General features: G+C 33.1%; 1 protein-coding gene across 5 annotated transcripts in view; it reads right to left on the bottom strand.

Moving 5' to 3' along the window:
• Positions 1-22,125, bottom strand: part of ERBB4 (erb-b2 receptor tyrosine kinase 4) — a 1,202,488-nt gene that overhangs the window by 248,523 nt on the left and 931,840 nt on the right. For all 5 annotated transcript variants that reach the window (XM_003925582.4, XM_074399075.1, XM_074399073.1 and 2 more), the window contains exons 17-19: positions 20,577-20,709; positions 16,186-16,308; positions 11,459-11,557 (exon numbers count right to left, since the gene is read on the bottom strand). In XM_003925582.4, coding sequence (XP_003925631.1) covers positions 11,459-11,557; positions 16,186-16,308; positions 20,577-20,709 — 355 coding nt within the window. The remainder of the gene's footprint in view (positions 1-11,458; positions 11,558-16,185; positions 16,309-20,576; positions 20,710-22,125) is intronic.

Below are 22,125 nucleotides of genomic sequence, written 5' to 3'. Positions count from 1 at the left end.
AATGATTAAAACATTTATACAACATTTATAAAAACATTTTGGCATCTGATTTCTTTTCTTTTCTTTCTTTCTTTCTTTCTTTTTCTTTTCTTTTTTTTTTTTTTTTTTTTTTTGAGATAGGGTCTCACTCATCTCCTAGGCTGGAGTGTAGTGACATGATCTTTGCTCACTGCCGTCTTGACCTCCAGTGCTTAAGGTATCTACCCACCTCAGTCACCCAATAAGCTGGACTATAGGCATAAGCCACCACACTTGGAAATCAGAATGTTTTTTAAAAATAAATTCGGAGGATTTATGTGTGTATGTGTGTTTTAAGAAAGTTATACACAGTTTAATTTTCTAATCTAAGAGTAAGAATGAGTAACATGAAATGTCTACAGAGCAATAATAAATAAGAAGAAGATGATGAGGCCATCAACAGGGCTTTGTTTGCTTTCTGTCAGTCTATGGTTTGGAAATTATAGACATAAACCTCTGACTGTTTCAGCTGTGGTGTTAAGTAAAATTAGGAATTCCCTTGATTATTTTGAAGAAACTATCATAAAAATTTTTTAAAGATATCCTTGTAAAGTAGCCACTTTTGTAATAACACTTTTAGCAATGTCAGCCATGTGATCATTCTAATAAGTGATTAACTAATGGTATCATTCAATTTAAATTAAAAAAGAAGAGTATTTTTATCTTTTATCCACATACCATATATATGTAAAGATACATACGTGTCTTTTTATTAGATTTTTAAATGTATCTTTTTATTAGATTTATTGGATTTTATTAGATATATATGTACCTATTGCAATTATCACAGCATAGTAAGACTTTTTTCCCTTATCCAACTTACTGACCTATTAATAACTAATTACTTCATGCCATATAATGCAAACCAAGACTTTATGCAGATTGTCCCTTCCTCCTGCAGGAACAGCGTTTTGTATCCTTAACTCTAGAAACGGATCATTAACAAAACCATCGAGGTTTGACATATTGGAAGTTGCTGATATTTTGGAAATTCTATTTTCTGGTCTTTGCTTGTCCTTTGGGCAAAAGATTTCTACATGCATTTTATGAACAGTCTGAATATTATAAACGATTCCTCCTAGTGATACAGTCAAACTGAGTGGGGATTTTTCCTAAGTCATAATAACTATCAGGTGCTGTTCAGATTGTAATAAGAAACTACACATTGTTAGCTTAATTCTCTTTCAGCTCTGTGTGGCATTGTAACACATCCTCTAGTCCTGTACAAAATTCACAAATTGTAGTTTAGAGAGTTGGAGAATATCTACAATACAGAAAACAATGCCTTCAACAGACAACTGATTTCCATTTACCAAATGTAAATATTGGTACAGTAGACTATGTGCTATTCAGAAACGTCCTTTCATTCACACAAATAGGAGAAATGCTTTAGAGAAGCAGAAGCAGACAAAAAGCTAATGAAGTTATTTGTTGAGGCTTACAGAGAGCAACCTGTATTAGACGTGGATAGTCTCTTTTAGGTACTTCAATGGAAACATTAAGCCTGTTGGAATGCGAAACTTGTCAAGTACTTTGTCTTGGTATCCCCTAAGGCAGTATTTAAAGGGAAAGTTTTAGGATCCCTACTAAATTCAGTTAATTCTTACTGGAAATAATTTATATGCCTGCAGTCAAATATTTTCATTTATTTTTGCCAAAATCTATGATAATATCAACTTTATTTTTCTTTTCATCCTTGTATTCTTACTCTTACTGAAACAGAAATAGATGACAAGGAGAAGAGACGCTGATACAGATTTTAGCGAAGAAGCAAACAGCATCCAAAATTACTACACAAGTCACGAAGAACTCAAGAGTAAAAAGTTAAAAATGAAACCTAATACTACCTTCCCATATGTAATGGAAACACTAACAACCAAGAATTCAAAAGATTATCTTAAAACAGTTTTCCCTAACAGAAACAAAGGAAGGTTATTGGTCAATTGCATGCATAGGAGAAACTCTTCCAAGGGTCTTCCCCCTCAAAGGGTTTTCAGAAGGTACATCAATACCAATTCAAAATGGAAGGTCTATTTCTCTGTGACTCATTTAGTGCTCTAGATTCAAGACAGATCTTAAACTGAGTTTGTAGAAATGAATCAGATATGAGCAATATGAATACCTAAGAAAAATGATCGCAAGTATAATATGCCAAATAATGATAGAACAATTGGAAAAAAAATACCACAGAAATGAATTAGGCTACTGGGTATAAAGGAGGAATAATAAGTCATTTAAAAAATAGTAAAAAATATCGATTTAGACCATTAACCAAGTAGTTATTCTGTCTCCTATGTGCTTATATTGTGCTTGCTCATAAATATGCAGTGATGGAGTCAGCAGACATTGTTGCTGTCATCAAGGATTTTGTAGTCTAGTGGTAGAGAGTGGAATTCTACAATAAAAACTAGGATAAATAATATTAACATATGATAACCTATGAACATTTCTGAGTACTATTAGTAAGTTATAATTTAAGAAATCAGGAAAGTGCTCTTTGAGAAAGTACACTTAAGCTGAGAAGATAAGGATAACTGGGAGTTCATTAGCTATGATTGGAAGATGAACAGTTCAAGTGAAGACACTGACTGGCTTGGCTTATAAAGGGAATGGTAAGAAAGTCCATGAAGAGAAAAACTACTGGAAAAGAAATCAGGAGCTCTGTAAGCTAAGAATCTAGTATTTTACTTTAGTAAAGCCACTAAAACTCTCATGCAGAGGACTTGCAAAATTCAAGCTTTGTGAAAAGTAGGGAGATCAAATTGGAAGCTAGTCTCATAATTTAAGCTGAAGAAGTTGAGGGCTTGGATTAAGATGATGGGAAAAGAGTAGAAAAAGGAAGAGGAAATTGTCCAAATGTATTTTTGGTATAGAATCAAAGCATTTACTCTTGAATTGGAAGTTGGTGGTTTGAGAAGTTGTGACATTCAAGGATAAATTTTAAATATTGATAGGTACAATAGGGTGGATAGAGATACAAATTATTTAAATGGTCGAAATTGAAGGCAGAAGAGACTGAGAAGAGAAGATGAAGAGATCTATTGTGGGTGTGATAAATTTGAGATTTTCCTAAGATTTCCATGTGGCAATATTAAGGATGGAGATGAGGTCAGAGTCATAAAACGATGAGAGACGGAATTTGCTAATCTAGTGAGATAATCTAGGCAAAAATTTACATATTGAAAAGAGGTCTAGAATTTTGCACTGAGATATTTCAATATTTCTCAGATTATTTACTCGCTGCATGATTTTAAGAAGTAGGAAATTCAAGATTTTTTCTAAGAACATGATTACTACGATGGTCCATGAATCTAAGTAGGCTGCCGAGAGATGTGAGTTAGGAAGCAGCTGAGGGATGGTGAGACAAAGGAGAGTCAGTGAAAGGAAAATGAACTGGAAAGGAAGAAGAATGTAGCTGGAGACTGGGATTTTGAAATAGTGATCTCAAATGTGATGCTTCTGATTACTGACTAGTTCTATTCAACTAACAGGACATGAACAAGAGTCAATGAAATAAACTATGACAGAAATTATTTGTCTTAACAACTGGGAACTTTTTATTTTTATTTTTTAGTAGACTTTTGAAAGCTTTGTTTCTAGTGGAGTTTATAGATTCTCTTTTAAAAAATACTCTTTTATTTTTTTAAAAGCAATATTGATTTCTAGCACTTTTCTTAATTATTTTAGCTATATTCTTTTCTTAAGGGAAAGAGGATTGATTAACTGACTTTTTAAGATCATGCCAAAAGTATACTTTCCTCTGACATGTAAGACATATAAGTCTTACGTATAAGCCTTACAAAATTAAATTATGCATTTGTTTCACCTCTGAAATAGTTGAATTATTTTCATAAATGCAAACAGACAAAACCAGAAAGGCCAGAAAATATAATTAAATTAAGTAACATGAATTTTTTTAAATCCACTATTATCCCTGGATGCAAGGATGATTCAACATATGCAAGTCAATAGATGTGGTACATAATGTCAACAGAAATAATGAAAACCATATGATCATTTCAATTTATGCTAAAAAGCATTTGGTAAATTTGACATCCTTTCATGATAAAAGCCCTCAAAAAACTGGGATATAAAAAATATGCCTCAACATAATAAAAGCCACATGTGACAGATTCACAGCTAGTACCATACTGAATAGGGAAAAGTTGAAAGCCTTTCCTCTAAGATCTGGAACATGAAAAGGTTGTCCATTATCACCACCGTTATTCAACATAGAACTTGCAGTCCTAGCTAGAACAACTAGATAAGATAAAGATATAAAGGGTATCCAAATTGGAAAAGAAGTCAAATTGTTCTTATTTGTAGATAATATGATCTTATATTTGGAAAAACCTAAAGACTCTACAAGGCAGCTATTAGAACTGATAAATTCAGTAATGTTGCAAGATACAAAAGTAACATACAAAAATCAGTAGCATTTCTACATGCCAACAATGAACAATATGAAAAAAATATCAGAAAAGTAATCCCACTTATAACAGCTACACATAAAATTAAATACCTAGGATTTAACTAAAACAAACAAGTAAAAGATCTCCATAATAAAAACTATAAAACACTGATGCAAGAAATTGAAGAGAATACCCAAAAATGGAAAGACATTCCATGTTCATGAATTGAAATAATCAATATTGTTAAAATGTCCATACTACCCAAAGCAATCTACAAATTCAACGCAATCTTTATAAAAATACCAATGACATTCTTTACAGAAATAGAAAAAAAAATCCTAAAATTTATATAGAACCACAAAATACTAGAATAGCCAAAGGTATCCTAAGCAAAAAGAACAAAGCGGAGGAATCACATTACTTGACTCCAAATTATGCTACACAGAAATAGTAACCAAAATAGCACTGTATTTTCATAAAAGTAGTTGCATAAACCAATGGAACAGAACAGAGAACTCAGAAACAAATCCACACAACTACAGTGAACACATTTTTTACAAAGGTGCCAAAAATGTACACTGGGAAAAAGATAGTCTGTTCAATAATGGTGCTGGGAAAAGGTATCCACATGAAGAAGAATGAAACTAGATGCCTATCTCCCACCATACACAAAAATCAACTCTAAATGGATTCAATACTAAATCTAAGACCTCAAATTATGAAACTACTACAAGAAAACATTGGGGAAAATCTTCAGGACATTGATCTGGGCAAAGATTTCCTAAGCTATTTGACCCCACAAGCACAGGCAATCGAAGCAAAAATGAATAAATGAGTTCATGTCAAGTTAAAAAGCTTCTGCACAGCAAAGGATGCAATTAACAAAGTGAAGAGACAACCCACAAAATGGGAGAAAATATTTGCAAACTTGCCATCTGACAAGGGTTTAATAACCAGAATATATAAGAAGCTCAAACAATTCTATAGGAAAAAATCTAATAATCTGATCAAAACATGGGCAAAAGATTTGAATACACATTTCTCATAGGAAGACCTATAAATGTCAAATAGGCATATGAAAAGGTGTTCAATATCACTGATCATCAGAGAAATGCAAATCAAAACTACAGTGAGATACCTCACCCCAGTTAAAATGGCTTAATACTTACATCCAAAAGACAGGCAATAACCAATGCTAGCTGGGTTATTGCCAAGGATACATCGAAAAGGGAACCCTCATACACTGTTGGTGGGAATGGATATTAATATAACCAGTATGGAGAACAGTTTGGAGGTTCCTCAGAAAACCAAATACTGAGCTACCATATGGTACAGCAATTCCACTGCTGGGTATATACCCATAAAGAAAAGAATCAGTATATCGAAGAGATATCTGTACTCCTGTTTTTTGCAGCACTGTTAGGTAAGATTTGAAAGCAACCTAAGTGTCCATCAATGGATGAATGAATAAAGAAAATGGTGCAAAGACACAAGGGAGTACTATTAGGCCATAAAAAAGAATGTGATCTAGTAATTTGCAAAACTTGGATAGAACTGGAGATCATTATTATAAGTGAAAATTAGCAAGGCAGAGAAAGATAAACATCACCTGTTCTCATTTATTTTTGGGATTTAAAAACCAAAACAATTGAACTAATCAGGATAAAGAGTAGAAGGATGGTTACCAGAGGCTAGGAAAGATAGTGGGCTGGGGATGGTTAATGGGTACAAAAAAATAGATTGAATAAGACCTACTATTTGACAGCACAACAGAGTTACTATAGTCAAGAATAACTTACTTGTAAATTTTAAAATAACAATGAGTGTGATTGGATTGTTTGTAACTCAAAGGATAAATGCTTGAAGGGATAGATACCCCATTCTCCATGATGGGCTTATTTCACATTGCATGCCTGTATCAAAACATCTCATGTACCCCATAAATATATATACTTACTGTATACACAAAAATTACAAATAAAATCCACTATTAGTATGACACAGGATATAGCTAAGAGTTATTGTTACTATGTGAAGTCATACACATGAAATTTAATAATGTGAAAATGTTATAGAACAAAACATCTTTTCAAATAATTTTGTAAGCCTGTTAAACTCTGAGAGAAAATGCAAACTACTGATAAATTATATTTTACCCCACTAATATGATATCAATTAGAGTTGAAATAATTCCCAAGATACCAAATATCATAAGGAAATACAGAAAAGAGAAACATATAAAGAAAATTCACACGAACATTTCTTCAGAAAATAGAAAAAGAGCAGTCGCATAAGATAAATAAAATTTCCTATGGTATAGGGAGAGAAAAACAAGCTATTCTTTTACTAAAAATGTTACTATTTACATAATAAAGTTAGGTGATTTAAAACATGTTTCCTTGCAGTATTTTACTGTGGTGAATTTGGTGTGGAAAAGTTGAAACGAAAGCCAAAAAAAAGGCATGTAAATACAAAGCCATGACTGTTGATCAGTCACTAGAATTTAGAATAATCACAGAATTTCTTTCATTTTTTTTTTTTACAAAAGCAAATAATTTAGATAAAACATAGAAAAACAAAGTCAACTGATATTAGGTTTAAATATTGGGGAAAAATACAGAGTGATGGGAACTTGGAAAAGTGGACAATCTGTCTGATTTTATGAGATGATAATGCACAATTCCAGGAATCTTATTCAATAGCTTCATTTCTTATGTATGTGTTCTGCACCATTTGATGGATTAAAAAAAGAAAAGAAAAGAAAAAACAACTAAAATCACTTTCCTTTTCCTAATGAAATAATTTTATTTGAAACAAGAACTAGGAGCACATATAAATGCAGGTATTCTTATGAAGGTGGGCCTTTGGAGTCATTTTCTTAATGTTGTTCAATGTGATCTTTCTTTATGGGAATGAAGAGTGTACTGGCCATTCACTAGCTCTGTGTTATTGTCATTATAAATCCATTAGACATATTCAGGTGAGCAGAGTAACACCCCTGGGTGACCAAACTCCCCTTTTTTTGCTTTTAGTGTGGCATTTAATAGAACACAAACTGCCCATTATTTATTTTTTTTCCTATGGTAAAAAATTCTAAGAAAATATAAAAGTCCTCTCCTTTACCCTTGAATATCAACAGTTTTTAATGCAGTGATGAATTATGAGTATTAAGTTGCTATATTTGTGTTATTTCTTATAATAACCAGTAAAGCACAGCAATGAATGATGAATATAATAGTGGTGGTTATTGAATCTAGACTATTCTATTCCTGAATACAGTAGTGGTGGTTATTGAATCTAGACTATTCTATTCCCAGTATAAAGTTACGAGTGGGGGAAAGGGGTTCTAACAATTAATAAGAGTATGCCATTTCCATTGCCTTTGGAAGCTTTCTTTTCTCCTGAAGAATGGTATAAAAGCACAAGCTTATAAATGCAAATATGCACACACACTAGCTTGCAAAACATGGTTGCAGTAGATCTTATTTAGTTCGAAAGTTATCCTTGGAACATTCTACCATAGTGTTATACCAGATGACCCCTACCCACCTTTCTTTGCTTGGCAGCTGTCTTTCCATTGACGCCTATCTTGCCATGCTGGGCTGGAAGTTTATGTAGGGGGTGAAATATCACTTTCCCCCAGCAGTCCTACATCCTCAGCTCCCTTAACCCTTGAGTGGGATAATTCTGAGGTGTATGTCCTACACTGGCTGCCAGAGTCTTCCCAGTGAAAAGGAGCTCCAGTCACTCATAATGGCCGCTAGCTTTATTAGTTCCCCTCTCTTATTTCTACACTCCCCTAGTGGTGAGTCCTTCACCTCCAAAATAAATGACTGTCACTCAAATTCATATTTCAGGCATAGCTTCTGCATCTGAAAGAACCTAAACTAAACAAGTTAAACATATTACTTTTAACCAAGTAACCGGAATATTTAGAATTTCAACTCAATCCTTAGATTCAAATTATAATAATTTATCTTATACTTATCTCTTTTTTGTGGTTTATTATTCAAATACTTTTATAATGATCTAAACACATAACTGATGAGCTAAAAATGTAGGTATGAAATATAGGCTTATATTTATGCTAAAATTATAGTAGCCTATGTTAAATATTAAATTCAACATTGATATTGCCAGTTAAATTGCGTTTTAATCATCATGATGCTATCTTCTAATGTTTTGAAAGAAGACACCAAAATAATAGGACATGTTTCTGCCTGGTACTTATTAAAACTCTGCTGATAGCTGTCCATCAATCTGTTACTCTTCTAGCATCTATCCACAAGTAGGAAAGGCACAGTCAAAATATTTACCTTAACTTTTTTTAACTTTTAAAAAGAACAGATTCTTCTGAATCCATTGGTTACCAAATCCATCAACCATCTAGGAAAATGACTCCTTTCATGGCTCAATCAGCACCTCATCTAAAATTCAGCAGAAATCTAAGACTTCAAGCTGCTGTCTCTACTCTCATTTCCATGGGAATATACATCAGAGCAAGAAAAAAAAATGGATGGGGTTAGGAGCTTTCAAATAATCATTCGAAATCATCATGAGGTTTTTAGAGCTTTTTCCTAGGTGTGATTATCTTGTAGCCTCTTAACCCCCCTTTGCCAGTCTGTTTCCATGGAAATATGACAAAAATGGCTGTTCGAGCCTCCAGCAGAGATTATTAGCATTCTTGTGAATTTCAGCTTTGGCTGCAGCCTAGGCTGGACACAATTTTTTTCTGCCAGTATTATAAATTAACCTATACTGTTTCTACTCATTGTAATTTCCCTTTATAACTTCTAATTTCTTTAAAAATTCCCTTCACAAATTTATAGCTGTGATCAAGCTCAAATCGAATAATTGATACATAACTGAAAAAGTCTTCAGCTTTAAATTTTAACATGTAATTCTGGACATGTAGCTGTGGAGTGTCAGAATCTTTACAGAACTGAAGAAAGAAACATTATTTAGTTCCTGGTCTCATTGTCTGTTATATAAATGCCCATAGATATGGAACAAAGTGGTATTTAAAATATTTAGCAACTAGTAAAGCATGAAACCAACCAAGCCAAAAAACTGGTTTGTACCAGCTGATTATCAGCCTACTATATGAGAACTAATAATAAGTTAAGCTGAAAGTAGTTTTATACAAAGTAGTTAGCATTATACACAAATAAATTATTCAAGGTCAAAGACAGCTCCTGTAAAACTTGTAAAAGAGCTTTCAAGAGAAACTGGATAGAGGTATATAGCAATCTGTCTTTTTAAAAAAATCAAAGTACATATGCTTGCATCATCTTTCATATAAAGGTCATTTGAAATAGAAATCATTCTTATTACTCAAGACATTATGCTAAAAGATAAAGAACATATATGGTCTTTGATAGAACCCCTGGCAAGATATCTTGTATTGAATGTGAAAAAATAACAGCATGATACATATATAATTTTATTCCACCCTACTCTCTGAAATTTGCTGAACAGTTCAAATCACAATTTTTGCTGTGGGAAATCTCAAAGTTCTGATTGACCTTATAAAGTACTTTTTTATTCTTTAGAGGTCTGTTATTATTCTATAGTTGGAGTATTTTAACCCATAGTCTTCTCTTCTGAATTCGATTTGAAAAAAGTAAATGTCAAGGGGTAATTACCTGACTCAGGTAGGTTCTTAATTTAAATTTAACAGAGACTAACTTGCTGTAGAAACTAATCTTGATTGATATTTTCAACTAAATACATCATAACCATAATAAAATAAAGCAGTTTGGTTAATTTTTCAAAGTATCAATTTCAGCCACTGCCTTCCCCTTAGGCAACATCTGGCCTGCAGCTTATTTACGTAAATAAGAAGTTTTCCTGAATCACAGTCACACCCATTTCCATTAGTTTGTGCTTTGTTTGGTTTTGCTTTAATTATCTATAGCAGCTTTCCCACCAAAAAGGGCAGAGTTGAGCCTCTGCCACAGAGAACACATAGCATGTAAAAGCCTGACTACAATCCAACCTTGTAAAAGAAAGTTTACTGATCCCTACTCAAGCTTGGCTTCCTGAATTCAAAGTCTAGACCTGCCATGTTCTAACTTTGTGACCTTGGAGTAATCTTGGGTTAATCCCAGGTTCTTGGTCTGTCATATTTTGAGGAATAAATAAGTTATTATTTGTGAATTATTTTAACAGTGCTTGGCACTTAGTAAATACTTTGTAAATATTAGTGACTTATTGCCACCACCGCATAGCCTTTCTAATATTGTTCGGTGCAACTAATTGTGAGAAATACACTCATGATATTTGATTATTAAATGCAACTGGTGATTTTTGGTTATTAAATATTTTTTCAGTTGAAATTATGTATTGCTGTCAGTTGAGGGCTATTTGGTTATATTTAACAAGAAAATATAAGAATATTACACATCTGATTCAACATGGAAGATAATTCACCTTGGGGATTGTAAACATCTTCAAACTCTAAAGCCAAGTTCTAGTGAACTATCTAGGCAGATAGCAGTGAAGCAGATATGATCTAAAAAGTATAATACAATGTGAAGTGGTCTTAGAAATATCTTTAGGGCCGGGCGCGGTGGCTCAACCCTGTAATCCCAGCACTTTGGGAGGCCGAGGCGGGTGGATCACAAGGTCAAGAGATCGAGACCAACCTTGGTCAACAAGGTGAAACCCCGTCTCTACTAAAAATACAAAAAATTAGCTGGGCATGGTGGTGCATGCCTGTAATCCCAGCTACTCAGGAGGCTGAGACAGGAGAATTGCCTGAACCCAGGAGGCGGAGGTTGCGGTGAGCCGAGATCGTGCCATTGCACTCCAGGCTGGGTAACAAGAGCGAAACTCCGTCTCAAAAAAAAAAAAAAAAAAAAAAGAAATATCTTTAATTATAAGATTATAACATTTCATAGGAGAAATTCATAAGTTGCGGAGTTTTTGTTTTGTTTTGCTTTAGTTATCTAAGCTATTTTTTGCTTTAATTATCTAGGCTATTTGATAATGGAGAAAAATGTGATTGCTTGGATGTCTGTACTTACATCCATGAACTCCACATTTGCCTTGGGACCAGTTGTCTCATTAAGAATCTTAATAGCCACAGGAATCTTCACAGTTTCTCCTTCAGGTACCCAAATACCCTTTGGAGAAAAAAATTTCACATTAAATATGACATCTCAACCCATTAAGTTCTTACAAAATAATGTATAAGTTCAATATTAAAACATTCAATATTATAAGCTAAATCAACAAATGTTTATTTAGAACCTGTTACATGTTACAAGTTAGTTACTCTGCAAGTTTGTTGTCTGCTTTCATTATCTGAAGATGACTCTCATATATATGACTATATATATAGAATATACAGTATGTATATCCTGCTTTCAAGATATTTGCACTACTGTGAAATTCTACTGTGTGCATGAAAAAGACTTTGAATTGTGAAGAAAACATGGAAATAGGATATCATAGAATATCTGATTTGGATGATATTATTGACTTTTTGATATGGTTGTTCTACTTTTTGAAGTTCAATTGTATCATCTGTAATTTATAAGACTGGGCTAAGTAATGTTAGAATCTTCTCAAGTTGAATATTATCTAATTATTCAGTAAAAAGAAAAAAAGAATTAAAAAAGCATATTCTCATGTTCTTCAAGTTCAGATTGATTTAATAATTAATTTTCAACAGTAAATATTTAAGATTAATTTTCAAAGACAAGTGCTAGGGAATATTGAGCACATATTAATTTGTCTACATTATTAAAGCATGTGTATATGTGTGCATGTGAAGGGTTTTTATTATCTCTGAAGAAGTATAAGATATTTGTAGTGGCTGTTGCTAGTTCTCTTTTCCTATTAAAATACAATTATATTATCTGAATAGGAACTATGCTTTGGGAAAGAATAAAGTTGGTAGGGTTTGAGTGAAATACGACGTTATGCTCAATAATAGCATTTCTAGGTAAAGTGAACTATATCATTTGAATGAGGACAATAATTTTGATCTGACACACAAAGATGTACAGATAATACAAGAATACATTTTAAAGATATATTTTCCCAAATGAACACAAATGCAAATATGAGGTCATGAGGACAAGAAACCAAAAATGTCCAATTTTAGCTCTTTAGTCCTGACATTAGAAAATATTTCTTATAAAATTTTTAACATTAAAATGAAAATATGAGAAAAATAGTTATTCCTGAACAGAACATCTTTACTTTCTGTCTTTCTTAATATCAGCTGGTTATAGTCATAAATAAAAAAAATTCAAAAACTTTTCACTTTGAACTTTTATGCTACAACATATGTAGTTGTGTTACTCAAAGCTGCAGCATCATAAGGAGACTTGAACACAAGAATTATTTTAAAACACAGTAACAATAATAAAGAAAATAGAAGACTAACTTTTAGAAAGTGAATTTATGGTTGCATTCTTACAAGGCATGGTGAATAGGAAAATCTATGTGTCAAATGCAAAATAAAAAGCCAAGTTTTTTGCATAAAATTAAAAACAAATTGAAAAAGAAATAGAAAAAAGAACAGAAAGGCCAATACTGATAGGCTGCATTTTCTCACTGATGTTATCTAGGGTGGAAAAGAGGCTTACTATTCATTATTCAGTAAAGTAACCACAGAGGGGGTTACTTTATAAAGGCATGGCAACAATATTAAAGTATCCCTAAAGTGTACTTTTAAAATAATATAGGCCAGGCATCGCGGCTCATCCCTGTAACCCCACCACTTTGGGAGACCAAGGCAAGAGGATCTCTTGAGCCTAGTAGTTCAAGACCAGCATGGGCAACATAGAGAGATCCCAACTCTACTAAAAATTAAAAATTAAAAAATGAGCTGAGTGTGCTGGCATATGCCTGTGGTCCCAGCTCCTCAGGTGTGAGGATGGTTTGAGCCCAGGAGGTCGAGGCTACAGTGAACTGTGATTACACCACTGCCCTCCACCCTGGGCTAAATAGTAAGACCCTATCTCAAAAATAAATAAATAAATAAATAAATAAAATAAGAATATAAATTCAATGTAAATTATTGTATGCCTCTTCTTAAAATAAATGTTTATTTAAATTATTCATTTATTTTCATTATTTTATTTCATTATTTCCCTATTTTCTGGACCCAACCAATTAAATATTTTACTATCTGATATCAATGATATTGGTTCTAATTTGAATGCATAAACAGAGAATATTTCTAATTAGGAGAAAAAATAAGTAATTGCTTAAGCCAATTTGCATTTCTATAGTCAAGAATAATCCTTTATAATTTGAAATAGTATGTCTTCATAAAAACTGATACATTCATTAAAACTTAGTGTCAACTATAGACACTTCAGGCAGATAATTTAAAAAAACTTATGAAATTTCCAATAAACTTTTATTACAAGCAGTTTCAATAAAGGTAAAACACTCATGCACAATAGACAAATAAATGCTCTTAATAAAAGTTAATAAAGCTTTATTATTAAATGCTTAAATGGGTAACATTTTTCTCTGTTGAGGATATTAAATAGTGTTTAGTCTTGAGTTATAGAGTATCCAGGGTCTAAAATAAGATTTAATTTACAGACCACGTTATCTTTAAAAATGTAGGGGTGATTAAACTCTAGGAACAATCTAAGATTGAGTTATCTTAAAAATGGAAGTATGTTATAATACATTTAAATTTGCCATTTATCTCTATCTTTTTATCTACCTATTCCTCTTCTTCATAAATACCCAAGTTTGCCTACTTGCTTTAAATTTTGTCAGTGCCTCAAGTAAATTGGTAACAGGTCAACATTTAAAGGAAGGAAGCCCTAATATTTTTCTGCTGACTTGTCCTGTGGTTTAGCACAGAAACCTTCAGTGACATCTGTGAATATGGAGAATTGAAGCATTTACCAGATAATTCAAGTGGGGAAAATCCTGCAACCAATCATTAGAATGGGGGTTTATGGCACAGCTAAATGATCCAGAATAATTGTCAGTATTGATCCAATTCACAACATTACTTTCAATTTTTCAATTTAAACAATCAAGACTGCAATTTAGGACTCTATATTTATTGTCTACATAATTTGTTGATATCATTTTATTGTAGAAATGAATACAGATTAAAATTATTAAAGATGTGAATAAAATTGCAGTAACTAGACACAAATTTTAAGGATATAAAATGATACAGTCTGATTCTGGTTTTGTCTAGCATAATCTAAATTGAGAAACAGAAATATTTGTGTTTCTGTGAACATATATCAAATCTGAAGATTAGAAAAGGCATCAAGTCTACCTAGAACAGTAGAACAGTGCCTATGCAAAGTAAGTCCTGAAATTTATGTCAATTTAATACCAAATTTAATTTAACAAAATATGTATACTAAAAAATTAGGAAACTTCTACATTTAGACCTTAGAATGCAAGTTTTATTTTAAGATTAGGTTATTTTGGAGCATTAAGAGAGAAAAATTAAGATTTATATTCTAATTATTTTCTGTTAAATAAATCATTGCTTTAAATAGAAAAAAAATGATTATTTTGAAATGCAAAGTTTCTACGATTCAATTAATTTTATCAGATATATTTAAGAAATATATTCTGTCCAGGCACAGTGGCTCATGCCTATAATCCCAGCACTTTGGGAGGCTAAGGGATGGATCATTTGAGGTCAGGAGTTCAAGGCCAGCCTGGCCAACATGGTAAAACCCCATATCTACTAAAAACACAAAAATTAGCCAGGCATGGTGATGTTCACCTATAATCCCAGCTACTTGGGAGGCTAAAGCAGAAGAATTGCCGGAACCTGGGAGACAGAGGTTGCAGTGAGTAGACATAACACTACTGCACTTTAGCCTGGGCAACAGAGCAAGACTCTGTCTCAGAAAAAAGAAAGAAAGAAAGAAAAAGAAATATATTAAATGCCAAAGTAATAGATATTACAAGAAGGATTTAGCATTAGCCCAGAAGAGTTTCTTAATCTTGTTATTTACCATTAAAATAAATTTTACCACAATTAATCTTGGGCCTAGACTCTGAATTGGTCTTGTAATTAAGGCAAATAAGTGAACATACAAATGCCATCATTTGAGCTTTTCCTTTCCAGAAATAGCTCTTAATTGAAAACATACGATGTCACCTTTTCCTCCTGTCTGACCTGAATTTCACATATAATGTCACAATTTTTGGTTTGCCTATAATGACAAATATATCAAAACTATGGACATTATTTACAAAATCATAAATGTAACTAGGCAGGCAAAAAATGATTTAGAAACTATTTGCAACTTATTAAGACATCAGGATATTTGAATAGATTCTATAAAGAGCAGCCAGTAGGGTCCTGATGGGGAGGCACTAGATAAAAAAGCAGAAGCAAAAAAGACAAAGGATTATGGTATATTGCCAAGGCATGTGTGGGGTTCATGGAGCACTGTGTAGGGGTAATGGAAAATGGGTTATGGCTTGCTAGTTAGGTAAGAAAAGAAATTTGCCAAAAGGAATATGATACAAGGAGCTCAGAAAGGCATTGATAAATAAACTATACTTGGCTTTGTATCAGTGTTTCTTGCTTTTCTCTCAAGACTGTATCCATCCCAGCTCATTCAATAAAAATTAATGAATTCATTTGTACAGCAACCTCTTAATATTATAAAAGTCTTCCTTTCTGAATATTATAAGAAAATTAGTTTGTCTAAACTAATAACTCTATGGGCTATTTTTTAAACATATAAAACAAAATCTAAAATAACTAACGGTATGTGTTGTTTTTACTTACTTTATACACTGTTCCAAAAGCACCTGAGCCAAGGACTTTTACCCTCTTCAGCTCCGTTTCTTTCAAAATACGAAGTTGTGCTTGATTGGGTGCTGTGCCACTGGGAGTTAAAGGTTCTACCAACTGCAAAGCAGAAAGAAGAAGGTTATACTTTCAATCCAATAGTCAATCCTTCTCTCTCACTCTGGTCCTCTTTCTCACAAAGCAAAAACACACAAATAGAGTTTTCCTTGACAACCAATACCTTTGTAATATGCACCACTCACTCTTCACTGACACATTCATCCATTCCTTCAGACCGTGTCCTTTCTCTTCTCCTGCTCTTTGCCAGGGCAAACACAAACAACAAATGTGCACCTAGAAATACTAGGCTAGGGGATTTCATGCATTAAAGAAAGGAAATGCTGCCTTCTTAGAGTGTAAAATATACCTGGGAAGCCAGAACAAATATGTCAAAGGAGAGGGAAAAAAAGCATAATGCCAAAACCCTAAGACAGTGCTGCTAAAACTTTAATGTACATCTGAATTAACCTGAAGTTCTTGTTAAGTATAGGTCCTGGTTCAGCAGGTCTGGGGTAGGCCTGAGATTTTTGCATTTGCACAAAACTCTAAGGGATGCCTAGGTACCATGGTGGTCCTCGAACACATTTTAAGTACCAAGGCGCAAAGTGGACATGTTCGATCAATAGTTCCAAAATTCTGTGATTTGATTCTGGATCATAAGTGAATACTATGAAATGCAAGGAATCAAACAACAACTGGGGAGTGAGGCTCAATATTTTTTCCTTCCTAAAGAATGTGCACTTTAAAATCAAGTCTTGAGATAATAAACGTGGGCTGGCGTTTGGATGGCCACTGTAAAAAGCGGCTTGGGCATGGCAAGGAGAAGAAGGAAGAAATATAGCAGAATACAACAGGGAGTGGGACAGGTCAGAAGGGTGAGAGTAGGGTGGAACACCTACCTAACCATGGGGTAGGCTGGGTGTGGCAGAGAAGTAAAATTAGGTTGGTAGCTTCAGATGTCATCTTTGGAATGTGATTCAGTTAGGAGAATGAATGAGAAGGGTGGAAGTATATGCATGCATGCCAATCACTGGCATATGTGAGGGAAAAAAATATACATCTAAGAGAGACTCTGGGTACCAAAAAACCTGTATCCTATGTTGAAAATTTTAGCTTTTTATCTGTGTATGAGTAAAAGGGCAAGTATGAGAAATAGGAGTTTTCTTTTTCCTTTTGAAGTTAAATTAAGGAACTAAACTTCACAAATAGTCTCTTTTTTCCTGGCATAATAATCAAAGGCTACTACTACTCAAATTGTCTTGAACCCCCAACAGTATTTCAAAATATCTATTTACAAAGCTAAGTGCACTGTGGCCTTGCAGCTTGTGTATGAATTACCATGCTTCTGTGAAAATCATGGCCTACTTAATTAGTAGAAGATTCTTGAGTGAAGGTAAGTAGAGCTATAGCAAGAATTTTAGGAAGAATATAAAAAAAATACCAGTAAACTGAGGTTATGGTCAAACTCTTCTGCAATTATGAGTTTGACAACTCATCTTCTTCAATTTCATTTTCAAATTTATGCTAAATATAAATTTGATAACATAGAACTATATTCAAGTCACATTTTTAAAAATCTCAGGAAGAATCACTAATCTTTTAAATTTCAAAATGATTGCTCAACTGAGTCCCCTTCACTTGAAAGCAATTCAACCATACAGGAATTACTGGGTAGACTTTGATACACATGCTATATGCATAATACATAACTTTTATGATCATTTAAAATGGGTACATGCTTGCTAGCAAACTTTTTATAAAATTTAAAAACTTAAAATTATTTTGGATGCTCATTTGGATGTCTGGGTCATTTCCAACTAAAAAAGGATTTTATAAAACTTGTAGAATGATTTCATCTATAAAATGTTAACATCTGATAAACAGTTCAGGATTTCTTGCTTTCTAAGCTTTTACCAAAGTTTAAAGTTATTAAAAATAAAAGTACATGTTAATAAAAAAAAAAACCACATATACAAAAGTCACATCAAGTCACACACAATACTGAGAGGAGGCTTCAGCATTTTGGAGGAGATATACTTAAAATATACACAGTTCTACTTGAGTTTTTTAGTCTTCCTTAATTTTCTTGCATATCATTTAATGTATTTTATGTTTAGACACATGTTTCTAGGAATTTAAAAATTATGCCTTTAAAAAAAGGATAGTGTCATTTTATAAGCCAGCAGTGATAGGGTAGAAAGAAGGTTTAAAGGGTTCAAACTTGGAGATGTATATGACAGTGCTGCCACTCACGGGAAGCAATTTGCCCTTCCTAAACCTTTATTTCTCATCTGTGAAATAGGTATAGCAATAATCACCTTAGAAACTTGAGAAAGGATGAAATGAGATAACATCTGTGGAAAATTCTAGAACATTGCCTGGCATATGGCAGGCACTATATCTGTTACTTTTCAAGGGATGGGATCATGTCTCATTAATACATTTTGAATCACGTCACCTACCAAAGCATCAAGCTTACAGTGCATTTCAGTCAGCTTATGTTGAAAAAATATGTTGTCTAGTTTTACCCATGTAACATAAAAAAAGACAATCTGGAGCAAAATAATTTGAGGAACGTGTACCAACATGAAGTGTATGCAAACAATGTATCGATTCATCATATGTTCACTTCTGAGGGAGATTTCTAGCTTCAGTATTGAAGGATTTAAATTGACCCTCTTAAAAATTCCCCCTTTATTTAGATGATAGAAAATCATAGGTATTTTCCTTTACTAAGAGAAAGATAGGGATTCTACAGTTATCTGACCTCCAAACGTAAAATAATTTAGTCAAATAAAAATTTTCTATAAAAATAGAACCTGCCTATAAAACCAATGTGTGTTTATTTAGTTAAGAAAATGACAGTTTGAAGGACATTCCTGTAAAGCACTGCATTAAAACACCAAACCAAGATAATGCAACACAACTCTTTTCATTGCAATGATCCTTCTCTGTATGTGGTTACAGGATTTTCTCTTCCATTATGCAGTCACCTAAATGTATACTGCTATTCCAAGCTTTCAAGTCCTTTCCGACTCTAGTTTATAATGCTTCACTTCTCAGAATTCTCTCACCAACTGCCTCAAGCTGGTCACGAGGAAGAATTCTCTCTGCCTCCGGCCTCCTAGCTAAATTGCAAACATGCATAGCACAAAGCACATGTGTTGTGTCCAAACTTTCATTCACATGTGCAAGATTAAAAGTAATCAAATTGCTCTTCTATAAGCTTCCGGCTAAAGCAGGAATCACTATTAGGGTTTCCCATGTATGTAACTGACTACCTTTATTTTGTTTGAACATGTCTATTAATGAGCCAGCTCATTCCAATTTCCGATAACTCTAATCCTTAGAAAATGTTTTCCTAGATGCAGCTGTAAGGTAGCTTCCAGAAACTTTCACAGGATATTTCTATCTAGATTTGATTTCGGGTAAAAAGAGCTAAAATTTAATTATCAGTATGCAAAATGTATGAATGAATGAATATTCCCATTCATCCCATTACAGTCAGTGTTCAAAGGAAAAGTTAAATTGTCACACTGACAATGAGAAAAACAAGAAACCTTGGGTAAGATTAGTTTCAGAACATAATTGCTCTGAATTGTTTAGACACAAATGTGTGTATCAGGAAAAAGGTAGGATGGAAGTTGAGAAGGGTCCGGTAATACATAGTCTTCTGTAATTGCTTTTTCCCTGTTTCCAGTACCATGAAAACAATCTGCTTTTATGCTAGAGAACTCAGGGTAGCAATATAAAAGACATTATAATCATTTATGAGTAATTTACATGCTCACAATAACCACCATGCATAATATGAAATGCATCCTATGAATTGTGTTGTAACGTCTATGTGATTACAACACTAAGCTTTATCCCATAAGTTCAGTCTTTCACTGCTGGTATAATAAGATCACTGACTACCAATTGGATGATACTAATTAAAACATGCATTCCTTGTCTGTTTTGTTTTGAAAGAGAAAGATTCTCTTTCTTTGGAACATTTTCTAGATCGATGCAGATATTTTCTATCTCTGCTTTTATGAAGATATTCTCTATCTAGAGTTTGCTAATGGGATTCCCCCAACCATACACACAAAATAATAGATACTTTCCCCAATACAATAATTTTCTTGACCAATCCCATCTACCCTCTTGAAGTCTTGACTATTTTTACGATATAATCTGTTTTTTTTTACAAGCCTTGTTTAATAAAATAAAATAATAGAAAATGGGACAGAATTTTACTTGAATTAAATAACTGAACATCATCTAAACCTTCTAAACCTAATGAAAATCCCTAAACACGTGAAGAAGAGAAATAAATACCTCACCTCTGTTTCCAAGAATCTTCTCAAGGCTCTTTTCTTTTTGATGCTCTTCCTTCTAACATAAACAGCAAATGTCAGACCCACAATGACCAGAATGAAGAGCCCACCAATTACTCCAGCTGCAATCAGGGGAGTTCTGACAACCAGAATGAGAGAAAAAAAAAAAAAAAAGTATGAAGAGAGAGAAGACAGAGGAAGAGGAAAAAGCAAATCACATTATTTAGATGAAATGCAAATATAAAAGTGCATCAGGTTTTGCTCTACCAAGACCTTTCTCACAGTAAAGACTACAGTTTTTTCTATGTGTGTTTTACAAATAATAAACCATGCATGTACAAGTAATCTTTGAGGATGAACAGTCACAACATGCCATTTGATTAAAAAAAAAAAAAAAAAAAAAACTTAAAATTTGCTAGCAGTATGAAAAACATATGCCAAAATATTGGTATTGGTGCATTTAAAAAACAGCGAATACGTTGTAATAGTATTGTTGCTTTATGTAATTTTATTTTCAGTATTTTCTCTGAGGCAGGCTTTCACAACAGTGGCACTATTGACATTTGGGGCTGAATACGAGTTTGTTGTCGGGAATTGTCCTGTGTCTTTTAGGATGTTGAGTAGCATTCCTGGCTTCTACTCACGAGATGTCAGTAGCACCCCCACCCTCTAGTCATGACAATGTCTCCAGACTGCCAGAGGTCAACATCACCTTCCATTAGGAACCACTGCTCTAATGCAAAAAATGAGTGGTCTGAAGGCTATAAACCTCACACCTCTGGAGTATAAGGATACCAATAAGAGAGTTGTTATTGCCGAAAGTGCTATTTGAAACTCTGATAAGGGCAGCTCTGGTAGGATAAAGGTCAGGAGAAGGAAAAATAATTGGTTCAGACATGTTTTCAGAATAATGACAAGAGTATTAGAATCAATAGTGTGTCTAAGCATCATATACTCATAAAAGAGGTTCACACTTGAAGCATTACATAAAAAGTGGGAAACAGTACCAAAAACGGATGAAGAAGAGATTGATTGGAAATTTTTATTCTTAAAATGTTTTGGCAATCTATTGTTAGCAAGGATGTAAGTTTGAAACTGATAATTCTTACATAAAATTTTCCTTGCTTAAACAGCAGTAGTTGTGATTTTTAACTTGCTCTAGAGTAGAGCAGTATCTCTAAGGTTTCTGTGGTCAGAGTCCTGAAATATATCCATGTATGCCATACCAAATAATCTTGAGTGAAACACACAGATGTCACCTAAAAAATACTTGACCATGAAGCCACAACGCATATCAAAACTAAAAAAGAATTTCAGGTGTGCTCACACATAAAGCATTTTATATCTTAAATTTATATTTTTAAAAGGACTTATGCTATGTTTTTTAAAAAAATATTTTCTCTTGCTAAATAAACTTTTTCTCAGAGATAGATCAGAAGTAATGATGATGGATGATCCAAAATAAATCTTGAAATTTTAAAAAGCTAGTGAAAAAAAATCTGTGTAATTTCTTCTATAAATGAAATCATGTATTTTAAAGATTATGACTGCTATA

Source organism: Saimiri boliviensis, chromosome 5 (genome assembly GCF_048565385.1).
Source record: "Saimiri boliviensis isolate mSaiBol1 chromosome 5, mSaiBol1.pri, whole genome shotgun sequence".
In the NCBI taxonomy this organism is placed as follows: Eukaryota; Metazoa; Chordata; class Mammalia; order Primates; family Cebidae; genus Saimiri; species Saimiri boliviensis.
Note: the sequence above shows the minus strand (reverse complement) of the source record. Positions and strands in the feature narration are given on the sequence as shown.